A 24,729-nucleotide genomic window follows, 5' to 3' on the forward strand; every position below is an offset into this window, starting at 1 on the left:
GTACTCCTACCATCTTGTACAATCTTTAACAAGGATGTCTCTTGTGGGGTGGGAATCTGGGGAAGCGACAGAAGGAAGGCATACAGAAAAGGAGCTCTGGAGCATATACAGTTGATCTGATTCAATTCAGCTTAGGCTTCTCTATATTTTGTTTGAGGAAAGGTTTTAGAGCTTAAAAAAAAATGAAAGCCAGTAAACTAATCACTCTCAAGTTTTAAAGTTATATGATTCCAGGTCTATGTTCCCTATATTAATCCTAGTACCCAGGTATACAACAAATTTGGTAAATATGAAGATAATTCCCTCTAAGTTTTAATGAGAAGAAACTTTTTCAAGGCAGAATGTTTACTGATGGTCGTAAAGGCACATATTTTTAGATTTATCCTTCTAATTCAAAAATCTAAAACTTGGAGCCATCAATTTAAATTATAAATGTACTACTGAATAGTAGCACTCTGATATCCAGTATACTGCCTTTGGACAATTAGGTAAATGATTTTAAAATGTGCAAAAACAGAATCTGTATTTACTCACAAACTAAATGAATGATATTGGGAACCTTAACTGTTGAAAACAACAATAAATATACAGGATTCACAAAATCACTACAACTGAGACCTGCTTAAAATTTAGAATTAAATAATAAAATACATTTCTGTATTATTACTAGATTATAAACTCTGAAGAGCAGGTGTTTTAATTATTCTTTCTAATGTACATAGTGCCTAAGAAAATGCTAATACACACAGACATCAAAAATATTTTCACATTTTATTAAGTCATATTCCAAAACCAACAGAGGACCGCCTGTGTTCTAAACCAAGATGAAAGGCTATCTACAAGAATGGAAGAGCTTACTTAGAATTAGGAATATGGGATACCTGCTGTCAAATACTGTCTCAGCTGATTACTATGTGATCACCACATATGACCATGAGCAAGTTAAACTCATGTTTCCCAGTGTCCTCATCTACCACCTGTAGTTAATGCCTCAGAGCTTTATTAGAATGGGTCTGCACATAATGAAGCGTCTTTAGTTTCTCTTCTTTCATTGTTAGAGTTAAGACTGATTAGGAATCTATTCCTTTTTTCCCTGAAGCAAACTTATTTCTTTCCTCCATCTTACCTAAAGCTTTCCAAAATGCAAAACATTGGTATCTCTTCTTATCACCATTACCTAAGTATGGCCTAGCAGTAATACCTGATTCTTAAGCAAAAAGTAAATTCTAGGGCTGAAAACAAGAAAAAGCAACAAACAGTACTAATTGAGACCTTGAGGTAACCCTAAACCTAAAGTAAGAGATACCTCTATATAACTGGAGGGAAAAGGTGGTGAAAATATACACAAAGACATCTGGAGTTTCTATGTCAAGAAAGTAGCAAGTTTAATTCTTCACTGAGGCAACTATGTGCCAACACCCTTTTTGATGTGTGGTGGTGACCAAGCCTCTCACCTCCAGACTAACAAAACAGTGAACAAATCTGTTCATCAGTCCATCACCCAAAGAATAGTATTAACTGAATATAACTGATAACTGGCCAGAGGAAATCCACTTATAGAATGAAATGATGGTTCTTATTACCACAAATTACCATTTCATTATCAAAATAATGAATTTAAATAAACTTTTCATATATATGTACTTTCACCCAATTGCCGGGAAAAATAAAAAAGAAACCATACAAGTGAAACATGTGAATACTCACTCTATTTAACAAATCAATTTCTTCCTTGAGTTTTCCAATCATTTCCTCTTTATCTTGCATTAGTCTCACAAGTCTTAAGTTTTCTTGTCTTTCTCTTACTACTTCCTGGTAGATATAATTACAAAGCATTAATTGGGAAGTAACTGGTTGCTTTTAACCTTAAATGACACCTATCTGCCACGTCTGATGAAGTACCTTAGATATATGAAGATTTCCAACGCATTTCTTAAGTCACTTGTTAAGGGAGGGAATAACCCATCCAGGAAAGACCCAAAGAATGAGAGGAATACAGGAGTTGTGTATTTCTGATTAAATCTATATTTACACAATTCTTTAACACATACTAATAACCCAATGACTTACCCTCTTTAGTTTATCACCACCCTTAGTAATGAAATACCTTTTTTTTTTTTAATGGATAACATCCTGTTTGAGGAAATTCAAGCTTTTTATTTGAAATACAGGGATTTCAAAATTTTTTTATTGTTTATTTTATTTTTAAGAGAGAGACAGACAGAGTCTGAGCTGGGGAGGGGCAGAAAGACAGGGAGACAGACTCCAAAGCAGGCTCCAGTCTCCGAGGTGTCAGTACAGAGGCAGCAGATGCGGGGCTCGAACTCATGAACCATGAGATCATGACCTGAAGTCTGAGGCTTAACCAAATGAGCTACCCAGGAGCCCCCAAAATACAAAGTTTAAGAAAAGAAGATGGTTTCATGGAAAGTTCTAAACAGAAAAATAATCGTCTTCAATTTTACTTGTGGCTCTGCCAGTTAATGGGTAAAATAAAAGACCTGAAACAGATGACTGGTTTTTAAACTTTTCTTCTTTAAAAAATGTAACACCTTTTTCAAAGAAATACTATTTAGAATCCAGGTCCTTGGGGACGCCTGGGTGGCTCAGTTGGTTAAGCGTCCGACTTCGGCTCAGGTCATGATCTCGCGGTCTGTGGGTTCGAGCCCCGCGTCGGGCTCTGTGCTGACCGCTCAGAGCCTGGAGCCTGCTTCTGATTCTGTGTCTCCCTCTCTCTCTGACCCTCCCCCATTCATGCTCTGTCTCTCTCTGTCTCAAAAATAAATAAACATTAAAAAAAAAAAATTTAGAATCCAGGTCCTTGGGCTGGGTTGACTACTTTGGGGGCAAAAGGAAAGCAGAACTGGAAAACGTCTGAGAATTTAACTTCTTTCCTACTAACCCTTAGAAAAAGCAGTCAGCCGACCTCATTAATCAGAGGCTGCCAAATTACTAGCAACTGTATCCAAACTCCTGTGGAACTTTAAAAACCTTTCTAAAGAAACCCTTGAAACCTATGAAACTAGATGTGTTCCTTGAAATTTTCATTTGTTATTTTTTTAATGTTTATTTATGTATTTTTGAGACAGAGAGAGACAGAGTGTTAGTGGGGGAGGGGAAGAGAGTGAGGGAGACAAAGAATCGAAGCAGGCTCCAGCCTCTGAGCTGTCAGCACAGAACCCGATGCAGGGCTCAAACTCACGAACCGTGAGATCATGACCCAAGCTGAAGTGGGACGTTTAACTGACTGAGCCACCTAGGCACTCCTTAAAAGTTTTTTACTTAAACCCACAGAAACTGGTATCAAAGTTGAGATGTGAACTATAAACAATCATAATGCTATAAAATTTTTTCATTAAATTTCTGCTTAAAATAATCTTTATATCACAGGGAATAATTTCAACTCAGCAAAAACCATATTTTCAACAATCAGAAAGTAATTCAGGACCATTATCAATTTTATGGGCTAAATGTCTACAGGAAAAAACCTGAGATCATATGGTTAATAAATTTATACCAATGTGCATCTGACTTGTTTTCAAAGATACTTCTGAACAGGTTTATTCTGACAATTGTTTCAAACACCAAAAATGGTTCTAGGCTTTAACCAGAACCCAGAAGAAAGTCTACATATGATAAACTGTACATATAATATAATACACACAGTAGTATATATTGTCAGCATAGACATAACATTTTGAAGACAAAGACAAAGACTGTCTTTAATATATTAGAGGTAACCCTTGGCAGAATGGGAGTGTCAATTAAATATTAAGGAATACAAGAATTGGCTCCATTTCTAAAAGTTTTAACATCAACAGCATTGAATAGGAAAGTATTAAGGGAATCAGAAAATGCCTAACCACTAATGCATCTGGAAAATATATATTTAAGACAGTAGTTCAATGCTGCTACTTGACTATATATGGAAATACCAATTAACACTAATGATATCTTCCACTAGTGCCTCTCATTCTTTTCACTTTGTTGGCACTCTGTCTCACACAAATTTCAGATTATTTTCAAATGCTATGAAAGTTAAAAAAAAAAAAAGGAATCTCAATAGCATATTAATTTTATCAATCTTAAATAATTTGTAATTCATACCTTTTCAAGATCTTCAATTTTCTTTTCCAACATGCTACTTGAGACCAAATTACCTGAAGCATTTGCATCCCTATTATATCTGCTGAACCCACTTCTATCTGTTCGGGGATATCTACTTGAGACATCTTCTTCAGAGGCAGTAGTTGTGCTGTGGAAATAAAAAGCTGTATTTTATAAAAGAATCTAACACTCAGCAAGAAAAATGCCAAGAAAATTTTCTATTCACCATAAATAATTACCACTCCCCAAGAATACGTGGTCATAGTAGCCAACTCATATATAACTAAAGAAGTTAATCATTATCCCAACACATTGGAAAAAAAAAAAGGTTAATTCTTTTGACCACTATCTACTGAGTAGCTGCTAAGTACCAGACACTGTTCTGGGTACTAAAGATGTAACAGCAAACAAAGACATGGCCTCTGCCGAAATTTCAGGGAGCTTTCAGGTTAGCAGGGAATATAACCAATTACCATAAAGCAAGATGACCAACACAGTAAGTGTCTGGTACTAGGAGAACAATGACAGGAGACTTAATGAAGACTACCTGTGGTTAAAAAAAAAACAAACAAACACACTTTGTTTTTCCTTTTTTCTTTCTTTTTTCTAAATTCCAAACCATCATGGACCAATACTTTCATAAGATCAAATAAAAATGAACTAGTGGAAAAATAAAAGTAAAAAAAAGGCCATATAAAATATAAGTCCAATGTTTTATTAGCCACACCCATTAAATTATATTTCAATAATATATTTAGACTGAACAGAAAAAAGAATCACAAAAAATCGTGTATTTTCATTGAAGTATGCACATAGGCAATCATAGAAAACTTATCGCACTAATAACTTTCATCATTTCATAACTCTAATTTAACCCAAAGTGATGCGTGAAATTGCAACTCTTCATATTAAATACCAATTCACAGTCTCTGAACTAATAGCATATATGCTAATATTTAAAGTTTTTAATGCAATATGAGGTTGCTTGTTTTTTGTATTAGTTATCTATTACTGCATTAAAAATTACACCAAAACCTAATGGCTTAAGACAACACACACTAACAATCTCACAATTAATATCTGCTGGTCAGGAATCTGGAAGCGGTTTAGCTGGGTGGTTATGTTTCAAGGTCTTTTGTGAGGTTTCTGTCAGGGCTACAGTCATCTGAAGGCCTGACTGGGCTAGAGAATTTGCCTTTACGCTCACTCACATGGCTGATGGCAAAAGGCCTCAGTTTCCTATTGGCTGTTGACCAAAAGCCTCAGTTCCTCAGCAGGTAGGCCTCTCCACTGGGCTGTTTACAACATGGCAGCTGGCTTCCAGAGAGAAAGGAACATGGCAAGCAAGACAGACACTGCAGTATCTGCTATGACCTAATCTTAGAAGTGACATACTATCACGTCACCCCTCTACTGCAGGAAGGGGATTACAAAGATGTAAATACCAGGAGGTAGGGCATCCTGGGAGCTCTCTCAGAAGCTGGTTACCACGAAGCTAACTGACCTGTTCTAGGTTAAATTGATGACAATGCTACCCACAAGGGACAAGATATATCTAAACTACTTCTGTGTTTTGTTTCAATAGCACTCATAACAGGAAACCTGGTTTCACAGATGTATGTTGACAGGAACAGAAGATACTTTAAAGCGATTTCAGCTCCAGATACTAATTTTTAACTTTCACCCCAAATCCAGAAAATTATGCTTTTTAAACTCTGTCTTTAATCGTTCATTGGTAGCCAACACCAGTAATTTATCCATCAAAATTATAGTTAAATCTGAAATAGCTTTTGATGAAAAAAATGGATTCCTGATCTATTAATTTCCTATGTGTGGGTTTTCTTTTAATAAAAAAATTTTAAGTGCATCTTACCAAATTTGTAAGGTATTTGATTTTAACATTTTATAAAATGTGCACTACAAAACTCATCACTACTTTACTGACAATTGTTACTATACTGTAAAACCCATAACAATTTGTGGAAACTTTCTCCCAAAATTTCTAACTTTCATTTTTGTCCTATGATATTATATAACATTAAAAACATCTGACAAGTTTCCTTGCATGGAAGGCTAAGATCATTTTTAAAAAAGAATAAAGCTATCAGGCAAATAAGTCTAATTTGCATATTTACAAAGCTGGGGACCAAAAATGGTTGCTTATCTTGCAAAAACATGAAGCATTCTTCCCAAAGTTCAAGTACTTTTATCTGAAAATTTCCCTTTGAAAATTATTATATACCTTAGCACACAGTAACAGTTGACTAGTTCAGCTTCCAAACTATCAGTTTTTTTAAATATCAAAAATTACAATTCATACTTTAAGTGAACTACTGTTAATTTAGCTGATATAGCACGGCTTTCTCAATGAAGGGAAGCAGGACATTGATTTACATTATGGTATGTGCTCACTTCGGCAGCACATATACTAAAATTGGAATGATTTACATTATGGCACAAGTTCCAACATTTTTTGTCACCGTCTCTCTTTAATCAGAACATACCCCTCCCCACAAAAGCAAAGCAAAACTCCAAGCCACATTTGTTGATTTGTTAACTCTTCCAAGTTTTACATGATTTAGAGTAAGTTGTGTTTGTCAGCAAGGAAGTTGAAAAATAAATTCTTCCTTCATATCACTGTCATATTAAAATCAATGGGTCATCCAATTGTAACAAAAATTACTTTGCTATCCTTATTTGTCCAAGAGTTGGTCTTCTGTATCACTAAACTGTTCCTAAATATATCAAGCTATGGTGTTGTCAGAAAGTATTACATAAACTACCTTCCTTGCTACAGATTTATCCAACATCTTCACCTTTGTCTTGTCATTTGTCTGTAGTTTTTTTTTTAATGTTAGTAACATGAAATGAGACTTTAAAAGAAAGTAACAAAGCCCAATGATTCCATACGAAAACCCGAAGATCTGCTTGTGTCAGTTTCTTAACTGTAATATTTCTTTCAAATAATGCATTTGTGGTTGTGAATGTATTTATGTAATGCATATAAACGCCACTTAAGTTTTGATGGTATTAAGGCTGTGAAGCCAGCACACTGCTACAAATAGGCCACTGTGGTTTTAGCACTTCCCCACCAATTATGGCTAAAATTGAACTCAATACAGACATTCCTCAAAGACACTTTGGGTTTGGTTCCAGACCACAGTAATGAAGCAAGTATCACAATAAAGAGAGTCAAATGAAACTTTTGGTTTCCTAGTGTATATAAAGTTGTATTTACACCATAATGTAGCCTATTAAATGTACAATAACATTGTTTGAAAAATGTTCATACTTAAACTTAGAAATATTTTTAAAATGCTAACCATCATGTGAACTTTTAATGGAGTCATAATCTTTTTGCTAGTGGGGGGGGGGGTCCTACCTCAGTGTCATGGCTGCTGACTGATCAGGGTGGTGGCTGCTAAAGGCTGGGGTGGCTGCAGCAATTTAGCAAAATAAGTCAACAGTGAAGTCGGCTGCATTGATAGGACTCTTCCCTTCATGAACAATTTCTCGGTAGCATGCAATGCTGTTTAATAGCATTTTACCCACAGTAGAATTTCTTTCAAAATTGGGAGTCTAAGCTCTCAAACCCGGCCAACACTTTAGCAACTAAGTTTATGTATTATCTAAATCCTTTGTTGTCCTTTCAACAATCCTCACAGCATCTTCACCAGGAGTGAAGACGTAAAAACCCATCTCAAGAAACCATTTTTCTCTGCTCATCCGTAAGAAGCAACTCCTCATCCAGTAAAGTTCTATCATGAGATTTCAACAACTCAGTCACATCTTCAGGCTTCATTTCTAATTCTAGTTCTCTTGTTATTTCTACCACATCTGCAGTTACTTCCTTCCTCCACTGGTCTTGAACCTTCAAATTATAAAAAACAAAAACAAAAACAAAAAACAACACAGTAACTACAAAGTACAATAAGCAAAGTGCAATAAAACAAGGTTTGCCTGTGTAGAGAACTAATGCTTCCCAACAAAACTAGCACAAACTCTTTTGGTTTGTAACTCTCTAAAATTATCATCATTTGGTTTACTACTAGTGCCACATTCAGAAAAGGTGTATCTTTTCTTATTATAAAAGTCTGGTACCTAGATTTAGATAATACAAATAAAAGAAGAAATTGAAAAGAATGAAAAAGATTTTTAAACTTAGTTTTATTATACATTTACTTTTTAATTATCTCATTTATGAAAGAAGTCTGATTAAATTTAATTAAAGATTTTTTTTAATTAAAGATTTTTAAAGTGAATAAATCCTTGTTGTTTTTTTCAGCTCTTACACATTTTGGGTTACAAATGACTAACATAAAAATAACACACATGGAGCAAAATATACATTCTTCTCAAGTTCACATGGTACATTCACCCAGACTAACCATATTCTCGACTATAAAGCCCACCTTCACAAATTTAAAAGAATAGAAATCAGGGGCGCCTGGGTGGCTCAGTTGGTTGAGCGGCCGACTTCGGCTCAGGTCCTGATCTCGCAGTCCATGAGTTCGAGCCCCGCGTCGGGCTCTGTGCTGACAGCTCAGAGCCTGGAGCCTGTTTCGGATTCTGTGTCTCCCTCTCTCTGACCCTCCCCCGTTCATGCTCTGTCTCTCTCTGTCTCAAAAATAAACGTTAAAAAAATTTTTTTTAAAAAATAAAAGAATAGAAATCATATAATGCCTGCTCTCAGAACACAACAGAATTAAACATGAAATTAATAGCAGAGAGATCACTGGAAAACTGTAAAATGTGTAGAGATTAATTAACAGACTTTTAAATAACACATGAGTCAAAGAAGAAATCTTAAGAGAAATTTTTAAATGTTTTGAACTAAACAAAAATGAACCCACGGCTTAAAATTTGTGAGATACAATGAAAGCAGTGCTTACACGGAAATTTGTAGCACTGAATGCATATATTAGAAAAGAAAAGAAAACCTAAAATCAATACTTTAAGTTTCTACCTTACATAACTAGAAAAGGGAGAGCAAATTAAGTCCCAAATAGGTAGAAGAAATGAAATAAGAATGAAGGCAGAAATCAGTGAAATTGAAAACAGGAAACCAATACAGAAAATCAATGAAACCAAAAACGATTTCTTTGAAAAGAGCAATAAATTCAATAGGCCTCTAGCTAGGAGAGAGGATACAGGTTATTAATATCAGAAATGAAAAAGGGGACATCACTTTAGAGCCCATGGACATTAAAAGGATAATAAAGGAATACTGTGAACATCTCTACCCACAAATTTGATGACCTAGGTGAAATGAGCCAATTCCTTGAAAGATATAGTCTGCTAAAACTCACACAAAAAGAAACAATGTGAATAGGCCTATATCTCTTAACGAAATTGGATCAATAATTAATAACTTTCCAAAATAGAAAGCACCAGGCCCAGGCAGGTTCACTGGTGAATCCTACACCAAACATTTAAGGAAGAATTATACCAATTCTCTCAAATCTCTTCCAGAAGACAGAAGCAAAAGGAATACTTCCTAACTCATTCTGTAAGGCCAGCATTACCCTAATGCCAAAACCAGATGAAAATATCACAAAAAAACTATAGACTAATATTAATATCTCTTATGAACATACAGATGCAAAAACCCTCAACAAAATATTTATAAATAAAATTTAACACTCAAAAAATTGTATTAAGTGGAATTTATCCCAGCTATTCAAGGCTGGTTCAACATTTCAAAAATCAATTAATATAACTGACAGCTTTCCCCTAAGGTCAGGAACAAAACAGGATATCTACTCTCACCACTTTTATTCAACATAGTACTGGTGGTCTTAGCCACAGCAATCAGAGAACATAAATAAAAGTCATCCAAATTGATAAGAAGTAAAAGTCTCCTTATTTGCAGATGATATGAATCCACACACACAAAAAAATACTCAAACGGATAAATGAATTGAGTAAAGTCACAGGATACAAAAATAAATGGACAGAAATCTGTTTCATTCCTATACACTAGTAATGAAGCAGCAGAAAGTGAAATTAAGACAATTCCATTTACAACTACATCAAAAACAATAAAACACCTAGGAATGAACTTAACCAAAGAGGTGAAAGATGTGTACTCTAAAAACTACAGAAAGTCAAGGTGACACAAAGAAAGACATTCCATGCTCATGAATTGGAAAAACAAATATTGTTAAAATATCTATACTGCTCAAAGCAATTTACAAACTTAATACAATCCTTATCAAAATACCAACAGCATTTTTCACAGAACTAGAACAAACAATCCTAAAATTTGTGGAACCACAAAAGACCTCAAATAGCCCAAGAAATCTTGAAAAAGAAAAACTAAACTGAAGGTATCACAATTCCAGATCTCGAGTTATATTACAAAGCGGTGGTAATTAAGACAGTATGGTACTAGCATTAAAAAAAAAAAAAAAGCATAGATCATTGGAATAGAATAGAAAACCCAGAAGTAAACCCACAATTATATGGTCAATTAATCTTTGACAAAGGAGGAAAGAACATACAATGGGAAAAAGACAATCTCTTCAGCAAATGGTGTTGGGAAATTGGACAGCCACATGCAAAAGAATGAAACTAGACCACTTTCTTTCCCCATACACAAAAAATAAACTCAAAATGGATTAAACACCTAAATGTGAAACCTGAAACCATAAAAACCCCTGAAGAGAGCACAGGCAGTAGTCTCTCAGACATCAGCCATAGCAATAGTTTTCTAGATATGTCTCCTAAGGCAAAGGAAATAAAAGCAAAAATAAACTATTGGGACTACATCAAAATAAAAGGCCTCTGTACAGTGAAGGAAATAACAAAAGTAAAATACAGTCTACTAAATGGGAGGAGATATCTGCAAATGGCATATCAGATAAATGGCTAGTAACCAAAATACATAAAATATTTGTATAAATATATAAAGATGTGATACAACTCAATACCCCAAAAACAATCCAATTAAAAATGGGCAGAAGACATGAACAGATATTTCTCCAAAGAAGACATAGAGATGGCCAATAGACACATAAAAAATACTCAACATCACTCATCATCAGGGAAATGCAAATGAAAACTACAATGAAATATCACCTCAAACCTGTCAGAATGACTAAAATCAACAACGCAAGAAACTACAAGTGTTGACAAGGATGTGGATAAACAGGAACCTTCTTGCACGATTGGTGGGAATGCAAACTCGTGCAGCCACTGTAGAAAATGGAATGGAGGTTCCTCAAAGAATTAAAACTAGAACTACCCTATGACCCAGGAGTCGCACTACTGGGTATTTACCCAAAAAAATATGAAAACGCTAATTCAAAGGGATTCGTGCACCTCTATCTTTATTGCAGCATTATTTACAAAAGCCAAGATATGGAAGCCTATCAGGTGTCTATCAATAGATGAATGGATAAAGAGGACACATACAATAGAATATTATTCAACCACAAAACAAGAATGAAATCTTGCCAGTTGCAACAACATGGATAGAGCTGGAGGGTATAATGTTAGGCAAAGTAAGTCAGTCAGAGAAAGACAAATACCATATGATCTCACTCACATGTGGAATTTAAGAAACAAAACAAATAAGCAAAGGAAAAAAGAGAGGGGGGAGACAAACCAAGAAACAGACTCTTAAATATAGAGAACTGATGGTTACCAGAAAGGAGGTGGGTAGGGAGATGGGTGAAATAGGAGACTGGGTTGGGGGCGAGGGGCACGCCTGGGTGGCTCAGTCAGTTAAGTGTCTGACTTCAGCTTAGGTCATGATCTTGGTTCGTGTGTTTGAACCCTGTGTCAGGCTCTGTGCTAACATGTCTGCTTCAGATTCTGTGTTTCCCACTCTCTCTGCCTCTCCCCTGCTTGCACTCTCTCTCTCTCTCTTTCAAAAATAAGTATTTTTAAAAATGTGTTTTAAGAAATAGGGGGTGGGAATTAAAGAGTACACTTATGATGAAAAATAAATAAAATGATAAAATAAAACAAAAAACAAAAACCAATAAATGTAACCCATCACATCAAGGCTGACAAAGAAAAATCAAATGATCATACCAATAGATGTAGAAAAAGTATATGACAAAACCCAGTATCTATTCATGAAAAAAATTCTAGACAAATAAGCACAGAAGAGAATTTCCTCATCTTGATAAAGGATACCGACAAAAACCTACATCATACTAAGTGGTGAGACATTTGAAGCTACCCTGCTAAGACCAGGAACAAGGCCAGACTATCTTTCACCACTCCTTTTTTTTTTTTTTAAAGTATGTTTATTTATTTTTTGAGAGAGAGGTAGAGAACACAAGCAGCAGAGGGGTAGGGCAGGGGAGGGCAGAGGATCCAAAGCAGGTTCTGTGCTGATAGCAAAGAGTCAGATGTGGGGCCAAAGTTGGACACTTAACTGACTGAGCCACCTGGGAGCCCTTCACTCCTTTTCAACATCTTGGAGGAACTCCTAGCTAATGCAACAAAACAAGAAAAGGAAATAAAAGGTATACAGATTGGGAACACAAAAATAAAACTGTATTTGTTCACAGATGACATGACATCACTGTTTATATATAAAACCCAAAAGAATCAACAAAAAATTCCTGGACCTAACAAACAATTATAGAAGGGTTGCAGGATACAAGTTTAATACACAAAAGTCAATCAATCACTTTCCTATATACAAGCAATAAACACATGGAATTTGAAATTAAAAACACAATATATTTACATTAGCTCCCCTCAAAATGAAATACTTAGGCATAAATCTAATAAGAAAGTACTATATCTATAAGAGGGAAACTACAAAACTCTGATGAAAGAGATCAAAGAAACACTAAATAAATGGAGAAATATTCTTAGCTAATGAACAGGAAAATTCAATATTGGCGAAGTGTCAATTCTTCCCAACTTGATCTATAGTCAATGCAAGCTCAAACAAAACCCCAGCAAGTTATTTTGTAGAGACAAACTAATTCTAAATTTTACACAGGGAGGCAAAAATCCAGAATCTAACACAATACCAGAAAACAAAACTGGACGATTGGTTATACCCAACTTCAATACTTAACTATTAAGCTAGAGTAACCAACGCAGTGTGGTACTATTGAAAGAATAAATAGAGCAATGGAACAGATAGAAAGCCTAGAAATAAACTCATAGAAATAACCCATGACTGATCTTTGACAAAAGATCAAAGGCAGTAAAATGGAACAAAGATAAAACAGTCTTTTCAACAAATGCTGCTGGAACAACTAAACATCCACATGCATAAAATGAAAAATTAAGACAAAGACCTTATGCCTTTTATAAAAATCAACTCAAAATGGATAACGGACATAAATGTAAAATGCAAAACTTATATAAACCTTCTAGAAGATAACTAACATAGGAGAAAACCTAGAAAACCTCAGTTATGGAAAAGACTTTTAATATTCAACACCAAAGGCATAATCCATTAAAGAAATAGTTGATAGCCTGACTTCATTAAAATTAAAACTTTCTACTCTGCAAAAGAAAATGTTAAGAGAATGGGAAGACAAGCCACACTGAGAGAAAATACTTACAAAAAAACACACCTGATAAAGAACTATTATCCAAAATTTACAAAGAACTCTTAAAACTCAACAATAAACAACGCTATTAAAAAATAAGTCAAAGACCTTAATCGACACTTTATCAAAGATATGCAGATGGTAAATAAGTATATGAAAAGATGTTCCATATTATGTCATCAGGGAAATCCAAATTAAAACAACAATGCACACCCATTAGAATGGCTAAAATCAGAAACAATGAAAACCCCAAACACTACTGAAGATTAGAGCAACAGGAACTCTCATTCACTGCTGGTAGAAATATAAAATTGTACAGCCACTTTGGGAGGCTGCTTGGCAGCTTCTTATAAAACTAATTCTACTCTTAACCACATGATCCATCAATCATGCTCCTTGGCATTTACCTGAAGAAACTGGAAGCTTAGGTCTGCACAAATATCTGCACAGGGATGTTTATAGCAGCTTTATTCATAATTCCCAAAATTTAGAAGCAAACACAATATCCTTTCATAGGTGAATGGACAGATAAACTGTGGTAGATCTGGAATATTACTCAGTGCTAAAAAGAACCTTAAGTGCATATTAGAAGTGAAAGAAGCCATATGAGAAGGCTATATAATGTACGATCTTAATGACACTGTGAAAAAGGTCAAACTGTGGAGTGAGATCAGTAGTTTATAGGGCTAGGGGGAGATTTAAAAGGGGGAAGGATAAACAGGTGGAGTACAGAGGACTTTCAGAGCAGTGAAAATACTCTGTATTATACCATAATGATGAATACATGTCATACATTTGTCCAAACCCACAGAATGTATAACACTAAGAGTGAGCCATAACGCAAACCATGCATTTTGGGTGATTATGGTGTAATATGGAAGTTTATCAACTTTAACAACCATGCCTCTCTGTTGGGGAATACTGATAATGGGAGAAGCTATGAATAAGAGGAGGCAAGGTATATATTAAAAATCTCTATACCTTCCCCTCAGTTTTGCTGTTAATCTAAAAGAGCTCTAAAAAATTTGAGTTAAGGGGCGCCTGGGTGGCGCAGTCGGTTAAGCGTCCGACTTCAGCCAGGTCACCATCTCGCGGTCCGGGAGTTCGAGCCCCGCGTCGGGCTCTGGGCTGATGGCTCAGAGCCTGGAGCCTGTTTCCGATTCTGTGTCTCCCTCTCTCTCTGCCCCTCCCCCGTTCATGCTCTGTCTCTCTCTGTCCCAAAAATAAATAAACGTTGAAAAAAAAAAATTTTAAAAAAAAAAATTTTTTGAGTTAAAAAAAAAAAATCACACAAGCACCATGGCACTTTAACTAATTAATCAATATCCTATACAGAAAGGAGCCCACTAATTATGTACTTGGATGTGATAATGACAATATCAAAATGCAATTCAAGCTTCTAAGTGTTTACTCTCAAGTTCTGTTCTTATCTTTTCATAGGCTGATGACAAACAGTTCAAGGAGCACTTTAAGTAGTACTATGTATGCTAGAGAACGTTTAAATTCAGACTTAAAAGAGGAATAAGAATGTGCAAATATCTACAAAGTGTATGTGGCCCATTTAAGAAACAGGAAAGTCCCATATGGCTAAGACTAAGGCATGAAATGTAAACATAGGCATGGTAAGATATGATGATAGAAAAGCAGGCAGGAAACCTGAAAGCTATTTTATGGAAGAATTTGAACTAATGGTCTCTAAATTTCATTCATTACATAACCATGTTTGGTATGTGTGTTTATTTACTGTTTTTATACTGACTATTAATATAATCATATTATATAAAATCATATAATACATATACATCATTATACAAATATATAATATTGTAACATATTATATATATGTAAACTATTATGATTTACAATATACTCATACTATTAAATTATCATCTGTACAACAAAAAACAGAACCTAAAGGGATGAAAAGAATTTAAAATTTACATTTTAATTATTTATGATACAAAATTTTTTGTTTTCCCAAAACTGACTATAATATTTTTACTGAAAGTACAGGTGAATATGCTCCATTATTTCTTAGGATCTTATTTTAACATTTTGTGATACAGAGATTCAAAGCACTAGCTCTAAGATCAGTTTGCATATTTGATCTTTAATGGCTGTCATAACAGAAAGAGATAACTTAAAATAAGAATTAAAAATTTTAAAACCTTTCACTTAAAACCCAAAATAAGCAGGTAAGAAAAGATCTGATTTTGTAGATTTTGCCAGCTGGACAATCATGTGATCATCTTTGCATTTATATACTTGGTTTGATATTTTTTTTAAAATTCTACCCCCCAGATTTATTTTGTAAACATTAAACTGGATAATAATTCATGTATCCATTTAACATACAAATCACAGTATTGTGCAGCATTCAGAAAGTGAACGAAACATGCTTCCCTCAGGATATCTCCAGTAACAAATGACCATCTGACATATAAAGCAAGGGCATAATAAACAAACAGTACACAGTAATAGCTCTGAAGAAGAAATGTCATAGTGTTCTTTAGATTAAAAAGTAAATATAAAAGTTATAGTATCTTCTTCCTACATATCAACATTATCTGATGTATCACTCCACCTTGGAGTCTACTTTAGACTTCATTTAAAGATCATAGGAAGTCATTAAAGCAGGTAAAATGAAAAGAAGCATTTTAATAAAATGCACTGAAGAAAAAACTGGAGGTAGGGAGGTCAGTTTGGAGGCCATCAAAATAAACTATTTAAGAGATGCTGATGTCTTAGATTGGTGTGTTGGCACTGAAGATATATAAGTGATACAAACTAAATAAGTCTTGATAAATGACTGGATGTAGTTGATGTAGTGGGGGGAAAAAAAAACAAAGAAGGGTCATAAGCAACACTCAGATTTCTGGTTTCAGCGAATGTGGATTCTGACACCAACTACTGAAATTGACCAGGTTTCACAAGTTTACTTTTGAACATGCTGAGTTTGAGAAACTTCTGAGATATTCAAAGTTGTTGGTTATACAGGTAATAGAGCAAATGCTTGGGAGTCATCAGTATATGCACAGGTAGTAATGGAAGTCACTGAAGTAAAGGAAATTTCTGGCACAAATACACAGAACAAAAAGAGAATAAAGTTGAATACAGAGAGCTGACTAACACCACCACATAAAGAACAAGTACAGGAAAGGAAGAACTACAAACAAAACTAGGAAATAGCAGCAAAGTGGTAGAAAGAAAATCAAGAGAGTAAGGTATCTCTGAAGTCATATATTATAGAAGAGCATTAGAATCATTTTTAAAAAACTTTCCCCTTAAAATATTCAGTTACCTAAACCAACAACATTATTTGTGTAGAAATTACAATCCTGACAACCACAAACATCAAAACCTAGAAATATGGATATCCCTTAATAACTCTGTATCTGCCTGAGGTACAAGCTTAAAACAGTATTTCAGAAAATTTAAACAATTAACAATTTCTAAGATTCTTCATATTAGGCTTGCCAATACATAAATGATAGTATTATACAAATTCAAAACAAGGAATAATTATTAGAAAACAAAATCAGTGCTGTATCCCCATTATGTACTAGACCTGTAAGAAATACTATCAAAACTGTGAATATTGTTACTTGATCTTATTGCCAAATTTAGATCTGTGTACTTTAAAAACAAATGCTTTCAACCTATTTTGAGGGACATATATGTACAGTGCAGAATACACAGAATAAAAGACTGTTTCATTAACTCCAAAAAGTCTGTAATACTCTACTCAGGAATGTTAGCACAAATCTCTAACTAATATAATTCCAAAAAGAATCTCTTTTGCCCTTAGCTATAAAAAAATACTAACTATAATGTCCGGAAAAGGGAAAAGAATAAAGTATCTTCAAAGATAAATACTTCCATTTTCTGAAAGTTTTTCCCCACTGGGAGTGTTCACATCTTTTGTGGTAAGTCTAGGGAGGTGTTATGTTGGGGAATAAAACACTGTTTTTCTAAAACTATCATGAGAACAAGATTGGCACAGTATTATAAGATTAGAGCTAGAGGAATTTTCCACTAAAGTAGGTATTTTAAGGCTTAGCAATTATAAGAAATACAAGACTTATAAGTAAAATCCCACTTTTAGAATGGGTATCAAGAATTTAGCAGTATTGGATAAATCATGAAACCCTTAAATAACCAACAAGTACATGATTGGCCTCCATATTTTTACCATGTTTCACTATCTTATTCTCCCCCATCATTACTCCCACTCCTCATAACAGCCCCTTAACTCTGTGTAGGTTTTCTCTTTCCTCTTCCTTTACACACGAGCGCACGTGCATACACACACACACACACACACACACACACACACACACACACACAACTAAAGGTCAAAATCAAAAACTCTCAGACTCTATTCAAACTATGATATATATTAATTGTAGGAAATGAAAAATATAAATCAATTATCTCCAGCAATCCCACCAACCCAGAGATAATTGCCAATACATTTTACAACATAGTAGTTCTTAACCTTTTATACTCAGGTCCCTTTGAAAATCTATTGAAAAGATCTGTCCCAGATAAACAATAAATTATTTTACATAAGTATTAGTTCATCAACAGATTTCAAGTTATAAACACCTGATCTATGTTATGAGACTTTGTTCTGTATCATACTTTGTAATATGTTCACCCTCTCCCCATTTAACATAAATAGGTAATTATTATCCTATATAATTAATAGTTTTCTACATCATCAGTTTAATGTCTGCATTATAACTATACTATATTAATTTTTGGCATATTAAATAGAGTGAATTAACCTAAAGAGATAAAATATGACAACTATCTCACCATATATACCCAGTTGCTCAAATTTTACTACCTGAGGGATAGACAAAACAAATCCAGAAAACATTCTTCCAGATGTAAGTCACTGTACTTGGTAAAAACAGCTAAAATTATATGCACTTCATTTTTATCTTAATGTGTGTGGGCACCTGGATGGCTCAGTCATTAAGCATCTGACTTTGGCTCAGGTCATCATTTGTGATATCAGCTCCATATCACCATTTGTGAGATCGAGCCCCGCTTCGGGTGAACCCCACTTTTCTCTTTCTCTTTCTCTTTCTCTCTCTCTCTCTCTCTCTCTCCATCTGCCCCTCCTAGATTCTCTCTCTGCCCCTCGCTCACTTGTGCCCTCTCTCTCAAAAAGAAAAAAGAAAAAAATGTATCACCCAAACAGCCAAGCATACTACCCTGCATCTCACAACTATTCAAAACGTATTTGATAAAACATCCATTTTATTTTTTTCAGAAAAGTCTTCAACTAAGCAATATGAAAAATGTCTATGTATTTATTAAGAGTAAATAGGAACCACAAAAAATTTACACATGAATGTTCCTAATATGTTCACATAGGCCAAAAAGTAGAAACACCCAAATGTCCATCCTGTGATATTATCCAGGCAGGCTACAACACAGATAAATCTTGCAGACATAATGCTAAACGAAAGAAGCCAGACCAAAAGGCCACATATAGTATGACTTCATTTATATGCATTACCCAACATAGGCAAATCTATAAAAACACATAGCAGAGTACTGGTTGCTAAAGCTAAGGGGAAGGCGAAAATAAGGACTGGCCGTTTCCTGGGTATGAAGTGTCCCTTTTTTTTTTTTTTTTTTTTTTTTTTGGTGGAGAGTAGTTCTGGAACTAGATAGTGGTCATGGCTATACAACACTGTGTAAGTAAGTACTATGAACCACTGAATTGTACACTTTTAAACATCATGAACCATTTGAACTATATCTCAAAACTCTCTAAAAAAGAGATTAAATATGGAATAGCAAGTTCAGATTAGTGATCAATATCCAAGGAAATATAATACATAAAATGCACTTAAAAATGATACTGCACAAAATAGTTACATAATTTCTCTTTCATGAATATAAAGATAACTTTAGATTTTGTTGGAACTGAAGATTATAAGAACAAAAGTTATTTTCCCATACTGCAGCCAAAGTAAAGACAGCTGAGGAGATTCTGTGAAATCTAAAGCCACTGAAGTGGAAGTTACTTTGCAAAAAGAACTATGTTAAACAAACAAAAAAATCCAGTTACTGGTACTGTCCAGTTACTTGGGAGTCAAAATAAGCTAAATCAAACTCTGAATCAAACATCTTACATTCTACCCATACTAGGCAAATTAACATTAACATAAGGTAAATCAACATATGTTGATAAAATCAACCAATTAGTATCTCTTATCTCACACAAGTCACTAAACTTCACTGTACCTCAGTTTGCTCATTTGTAAAATGAGTATAAAGAAACATTTCCCTCATAAGGGTGTTGGGAAAATTAACTGAATTAACATATAAGGAAAGTACTGTTAAGAGTGTATGGTACATAATAAATATTATGTAAATTTTAGCTAATAATATTTACAACATAGATAAAAGTTCACAAATCCACAAGGAAACAATTCAGTCCACAAAATGTACCAGTGTCTCAATAACTTTTAAATGATCATTTTTTGACATTCATGTCATTTGCAAGATCCATTAACCAGAAGAACCACAGTTAGAATACTGTATGCGCCTTACACCATTTGGTAAAATACAGAATATACTAATACAAAAATACGACATCTTGAGAAGGAATAGATTTCTTTAGAAACAAGTCCCAGGACGACTTGTTTCTCTTCAACTACCAAAAGATACCTTTCGTCTTTAGTCTGTAATTCTCACCTACAAAGAATTTCGCTGATTGTTTTGGTTTGATCCCTGACCAACAAACCGAAGAAATTTCTGGTGACTCAGTGGTTCTCAAAACATAAGTGCAATCAAACAAGAACTACTGGTTTTAAAACAATGGTTATAAAGTTCTATTTAGAAAAAAGTTGCGACATCGTAAATCTTGCATGAAAATGGTTTCTGAATAAATTATTCACTTTCTAAACTTACATAGGTTCTATTCAATTTCCAATGAAAGAGTTTAAGAATCAAGTGACAAATAAAGGTTTGAACTTCTCTGTATATTAGCTCAAAAACAACAGATCTGAGATAATAAGAATTTGAGATATAGTATCTTTTAAAAGTGAGGCCTCTCTTTTTCACAGTAAGTGAAGTGTAAAAAGGAGAGTTATCTGAAATCAGATGGGAAGTTGTAACACCACACACGAATGGCTGTGGCTCATAGGGAGGTAAGTTGGTAGATGTGTGACGTGTATATTTTGTGTATTCCTCTGTGGTTCAGTTGAGCTGGATAGTTTTCTATGTTTGCTTAGTGTTTCTGATGAACAAAATTGTGCATAAGCAAACATAAAATTTGTGTTATGGTCAAATTATTCCCTAATATATCAACTGGGACAAATTTTAGTTTTCAAAAACAAGTATTATAGCAGAACTGACTGTTAAGAGAATGTTGGCTCTTAAGGAAAAGAATCATAGTCACATTTAATCCAAATAAAGAATAAGGGCAGCTGGTAGTCTCAGAGGAACATGCAACTCTTGATCCCAGGGTTATGAGTTTGAGCCCCATGTTGGATGCAGACAGTGCTTAAATAAATAAAAATAAAAAATAAAGAAATTCTGGGTCACCAAAGCAGTTACAATGAGCAGTTCTGCACATCACTGAAAGGGAGAAAAGCAGAGAACGCTATTGATACTAGCCATTCTCTTTAAAACATAAAAGCTGAAGTAATATTAACTAAGCAGCACACCAGAATACAAAACTGTATGTCTATTATGCTCACAGTTAAACAAATAAAAAGCCTACAGGGGCACCTGGGTGGCTCAATCGGTTAAGCGTCCGACTTCAGCTCAGGTCATGATCTCACAGCTTGTGAGTTTGAACCCCACACATCAGGCTCTGTGCTGACAGCTCAGAGCCTGGAACCTACTTCGGATTCTGAGTCTCCCCTCTCTCTGCCCCTCCCATTCTCATTCTCTGTCTCTGTCTCTCAATAAAAAATAAACATTAAAAAAAATTTTTTTTAAAGCTACATAAATGAAACCTAAAATTAAGGTTACTAGAAAGGAGGATGACTTAGAAGCACTTATGACTTGGCATAATTACTTAATAAAGTAATTAATACTGAATTAAATATATTTGTGAAAACAAAACAACCAGTTAATTACTATGTGAGAATAAAACTTAGTATTTGTCTTAGCTTGTTTCCCATGTTTTTTAATCAGAACCATTCTTGATGGTTGAATTACTTAAATAAAAATGGTAAATTATACACCCTGATTAATCCTACCCATTGCAAGTCATTTTAGAACTGTCTTTTTTTTTTGAAGTGTATGACAGTTTTATTTAGATATCATATTGAGCAGACTATCTATAAGCACACATCTAATAATCTGTCTTGCCTTTGAAAAAAAATCCTTGTTTTAACCAACGCACTATGAACTTAACCAAGTAAGCATATTAACAAAGTCACACATTGAAGCAAAAAAAAGCCTACAAATACATGCACTGACACTGATCCATCTTTCCTAAACCTTGAATTTCAGAAATTTCATTATCTCCATCTCCAAATAGTTTCTAAACATGTTTCAAAAAGGAAATTAGTCAGGGGGCGCCTGGGTGGCTCGGTCGATTAAGCAGCTGACTTTGGCCCTGGTCATGATCTCACGGTTCCTGAGGCTCTGTGCTGATAGCTCAGAGTCTGGAGCCTGTTTCAGATTCTGTATCTTCCTCTCTCTCTCTCTCACTCTCTGCCCCTCCCCTGCTCGTACTCTGTCACACTCCCTCTCTCTCTCTTTCAAGAACAAAAAAAAAAAAGGGGGGGGTGAGGAAAACACTTAAAAAAAAAAGGAAATTAGTATCAGTTTTTAAGAGATGCTCTAGATAAACAAGTTGATTCAGTAAAATAAGCCTAACTAGATTGAGTGTATAACAAACTCAGTGCTCAAAAAGTACATTCTGGATATTTGTAAGAAAAAGTTACATATTAAATTCATAATTTATAACAGCACACATACAAAATAGTCTTGTGGGTTCTTGTACCTAATGATTTTCTAAGTGTATTCATTTTGAAAAAGAGAGAGAGAGAGAGAGAATGAATGAATGAATGAATGAATCCCAAGCAGGCTCTGCACTGTCATCACAGAGCCCTACATGAGGGTCGAACTCACAAACCCCTACGTGAGGCTCGAACTCACAAACCCATGAGATAATGACCTGAGCTAAAATCAAGAGATGGATGCTTAACCAACAACCGAGACACCCAGGCGTCCCTGTAATGATTTTTTAAGAGTTTGTCTAGCTGTGTACAGGAGATGAGTTATTTGATGTACTGAAAATATTTTCTAACATATGAGGTCAAATTTCTAATTTTTAACCATTCTTCCTTTTTTTAAATCCTCATTAGTCAGCAGACACAAATCACCAAGGAACATCCATTCCCTAGTCATTGCTACAACTTGCTGACAAATTAATGAAAGTAACGAACTATTGATGCACAATTTAACAAATTCCTCTAGATAAGGAATTGATAATTTCAGATACAGATCTTGAGTTTTATGTTTAGTTTTATTTTTTTAGTATTTTTTTCTTTTTAGACAGTATTCAAACAACGAGTTGCTGTAAGTCAGTGAATAATGACTAGAAGCTTTTAAGAATGTATGTTTTAGGGGCGCCTAGGTGGCGCAGTCGGTTAAGCGTCCGACTTCAGCCAGGTCACGATCTCGCGGTCCGGGAGTTCGAGCCCCGCGTCAGGCTCTGGGCTGATGGCTCGGAGCCTGGTGCCTGTTTCCGATTCTGTGTCTCCCTCTCTCTCTGCCCCTCCCCCACTCATGCTCTGTCTCTCTCTGTCCCAAAATAAATAAAAAACGTTGAAAAAAAAATTTAAAAAAAAGAATGTATGTTTTATAACAATATTAAACAGGACTAAACCTTTGAAAGCTGAAAAGTAACAAAACATGCTCTAGGTAACAAAAATAACAAAAGTACCAATACAGGAATAGGTCCCAAGTAAAATGATCTAAAAAGCTTACAATAAACACATACATGATGGAAAACCAATTTTCTTCCTGATTTAACACAATGATACATAACGTTTTTGATGAGTATTTATAAGAAAATTATTCCCTTGTTGATTCTACTTAACACTAGTATGAAAAGTATCAATTATAATTCAATGTTTATTATTTAATAAATAAATACTTATACATTTGTTAAGTTACTGAAGTTTATCTTTATTCCCCAAACCAAAAACTAATGGTAAATTTTTTTTTGGTTTGAGGTAGCCTGAAAATACGCCAAATCAGAGCTATTTGGCAATAATTTCTGGCAAAAGAAAAGATTTCCAGTTTAAGCTATTCATGTTAAGTAGAAATTATTAAGCCATGTATAAATGTTAGAAGCTTAGAGGCACCTGGGTGGCTCAGTTGGTTAAGTGTCTGACTCTCGATTTCGGCTCAGGTCATGATCTCACAGTTCATGAGTTCAGGCCTTGCATCAGGCTCTATGCTGGCAGTGCAGAGCCTATTTGGGATTTTCTCTCTCTCCCTCTCTCTTTTTGCCCCTACCCTGCTCATGCTCTTGTGCGTGCTCTCTCTCTAAAAATAAATATTTTTTTTAAAATGTCAGAAGCTAAAAGGAATCACTGGTTTCATTATACCTAAATCAAAATTACTCAGAAATGAAAATTAAAGAAGCAGTAACAAATATAGTTTACCTGAGACAGTTTCAGACCTACTTAATTCAATTACTGATTATCTTGGCCTTACTCCTTTCTACCACTAATAGATATTATGGCCCATAGTAAAACTTAAAAGTTAAATTTTAGGGGTGCCTAGATGGCTCAGTCAGTTGAGCATTGAACTCTTGATTTCAGCTCCGGTCCTGATCTCACGGTTTGTGAGTTTGAGCCCCATGTGAGGCTCCTTGCTGATAGCACAGACACGGAAGCCTGCTTGGGATTCTCTCGCTCTCCCTCTCTCTATGCCACCCCCCACATCACACTCACGTGCTCTCTCTCTCTCAAAACAAATAAACAAAAAAAATTTTATTTATTCAATTTGTGTATTTATTTATATGTATTAAAATTAAAGTTCCTCTTAATCAATGTTTTATTTTAGATGGAATGTAATAACCAAAACTTTCAACAAA

General features: G+C 34.6%; 1 protein-coding gene across 5 annotated transcripts in view; it reads right to left on the reverse strand.

The window, feature by feature from the left end:
* The window catches only part of PAWR (pro-apoptotic WT1 regulator), a 196,432-nt gene that overhangs the window by 71,265 nt on the left and 100,438 nt on the right, over nucleotides 1-24,729 (reverse strand). For all 5 annotated transcript variants that reach the window (XM_045062103.1, XM_045062104.1, XM_023257274.2 and 2 more), the window contains exons 4-5: nucleotides 4,108-4,255; nucleotides 1,708-1,812 (exon numbers count right to left, since the gene is read on the reverse strand). In XM_045062103.1, coding sequence (XP_044918038.1) covers nucleotides 1,708-1,812; nucleotides 4,108-4,255 — 253 coding nt within the window. The remainder of the gene's footprint in view (nucleotides 1-1,707; nucleotides 1,813-4,107; nucleotides 4,256-24,729) is intronic.

Source organism: Felis catus, chromosome B4 (genome assembly GCF_018350175.1).
Source record: "Felis catus isolate Fca126 chromosome B4, F.catus_Fca126_mat1.0, whole genome shotgun sequence".
Classification (NCBI taxonomy): domain Eukaryota; kingdom Metazoa; phylum Chordata; class Mammalia; order Carnivora; family Felidae; genus Felis; species Felis catus.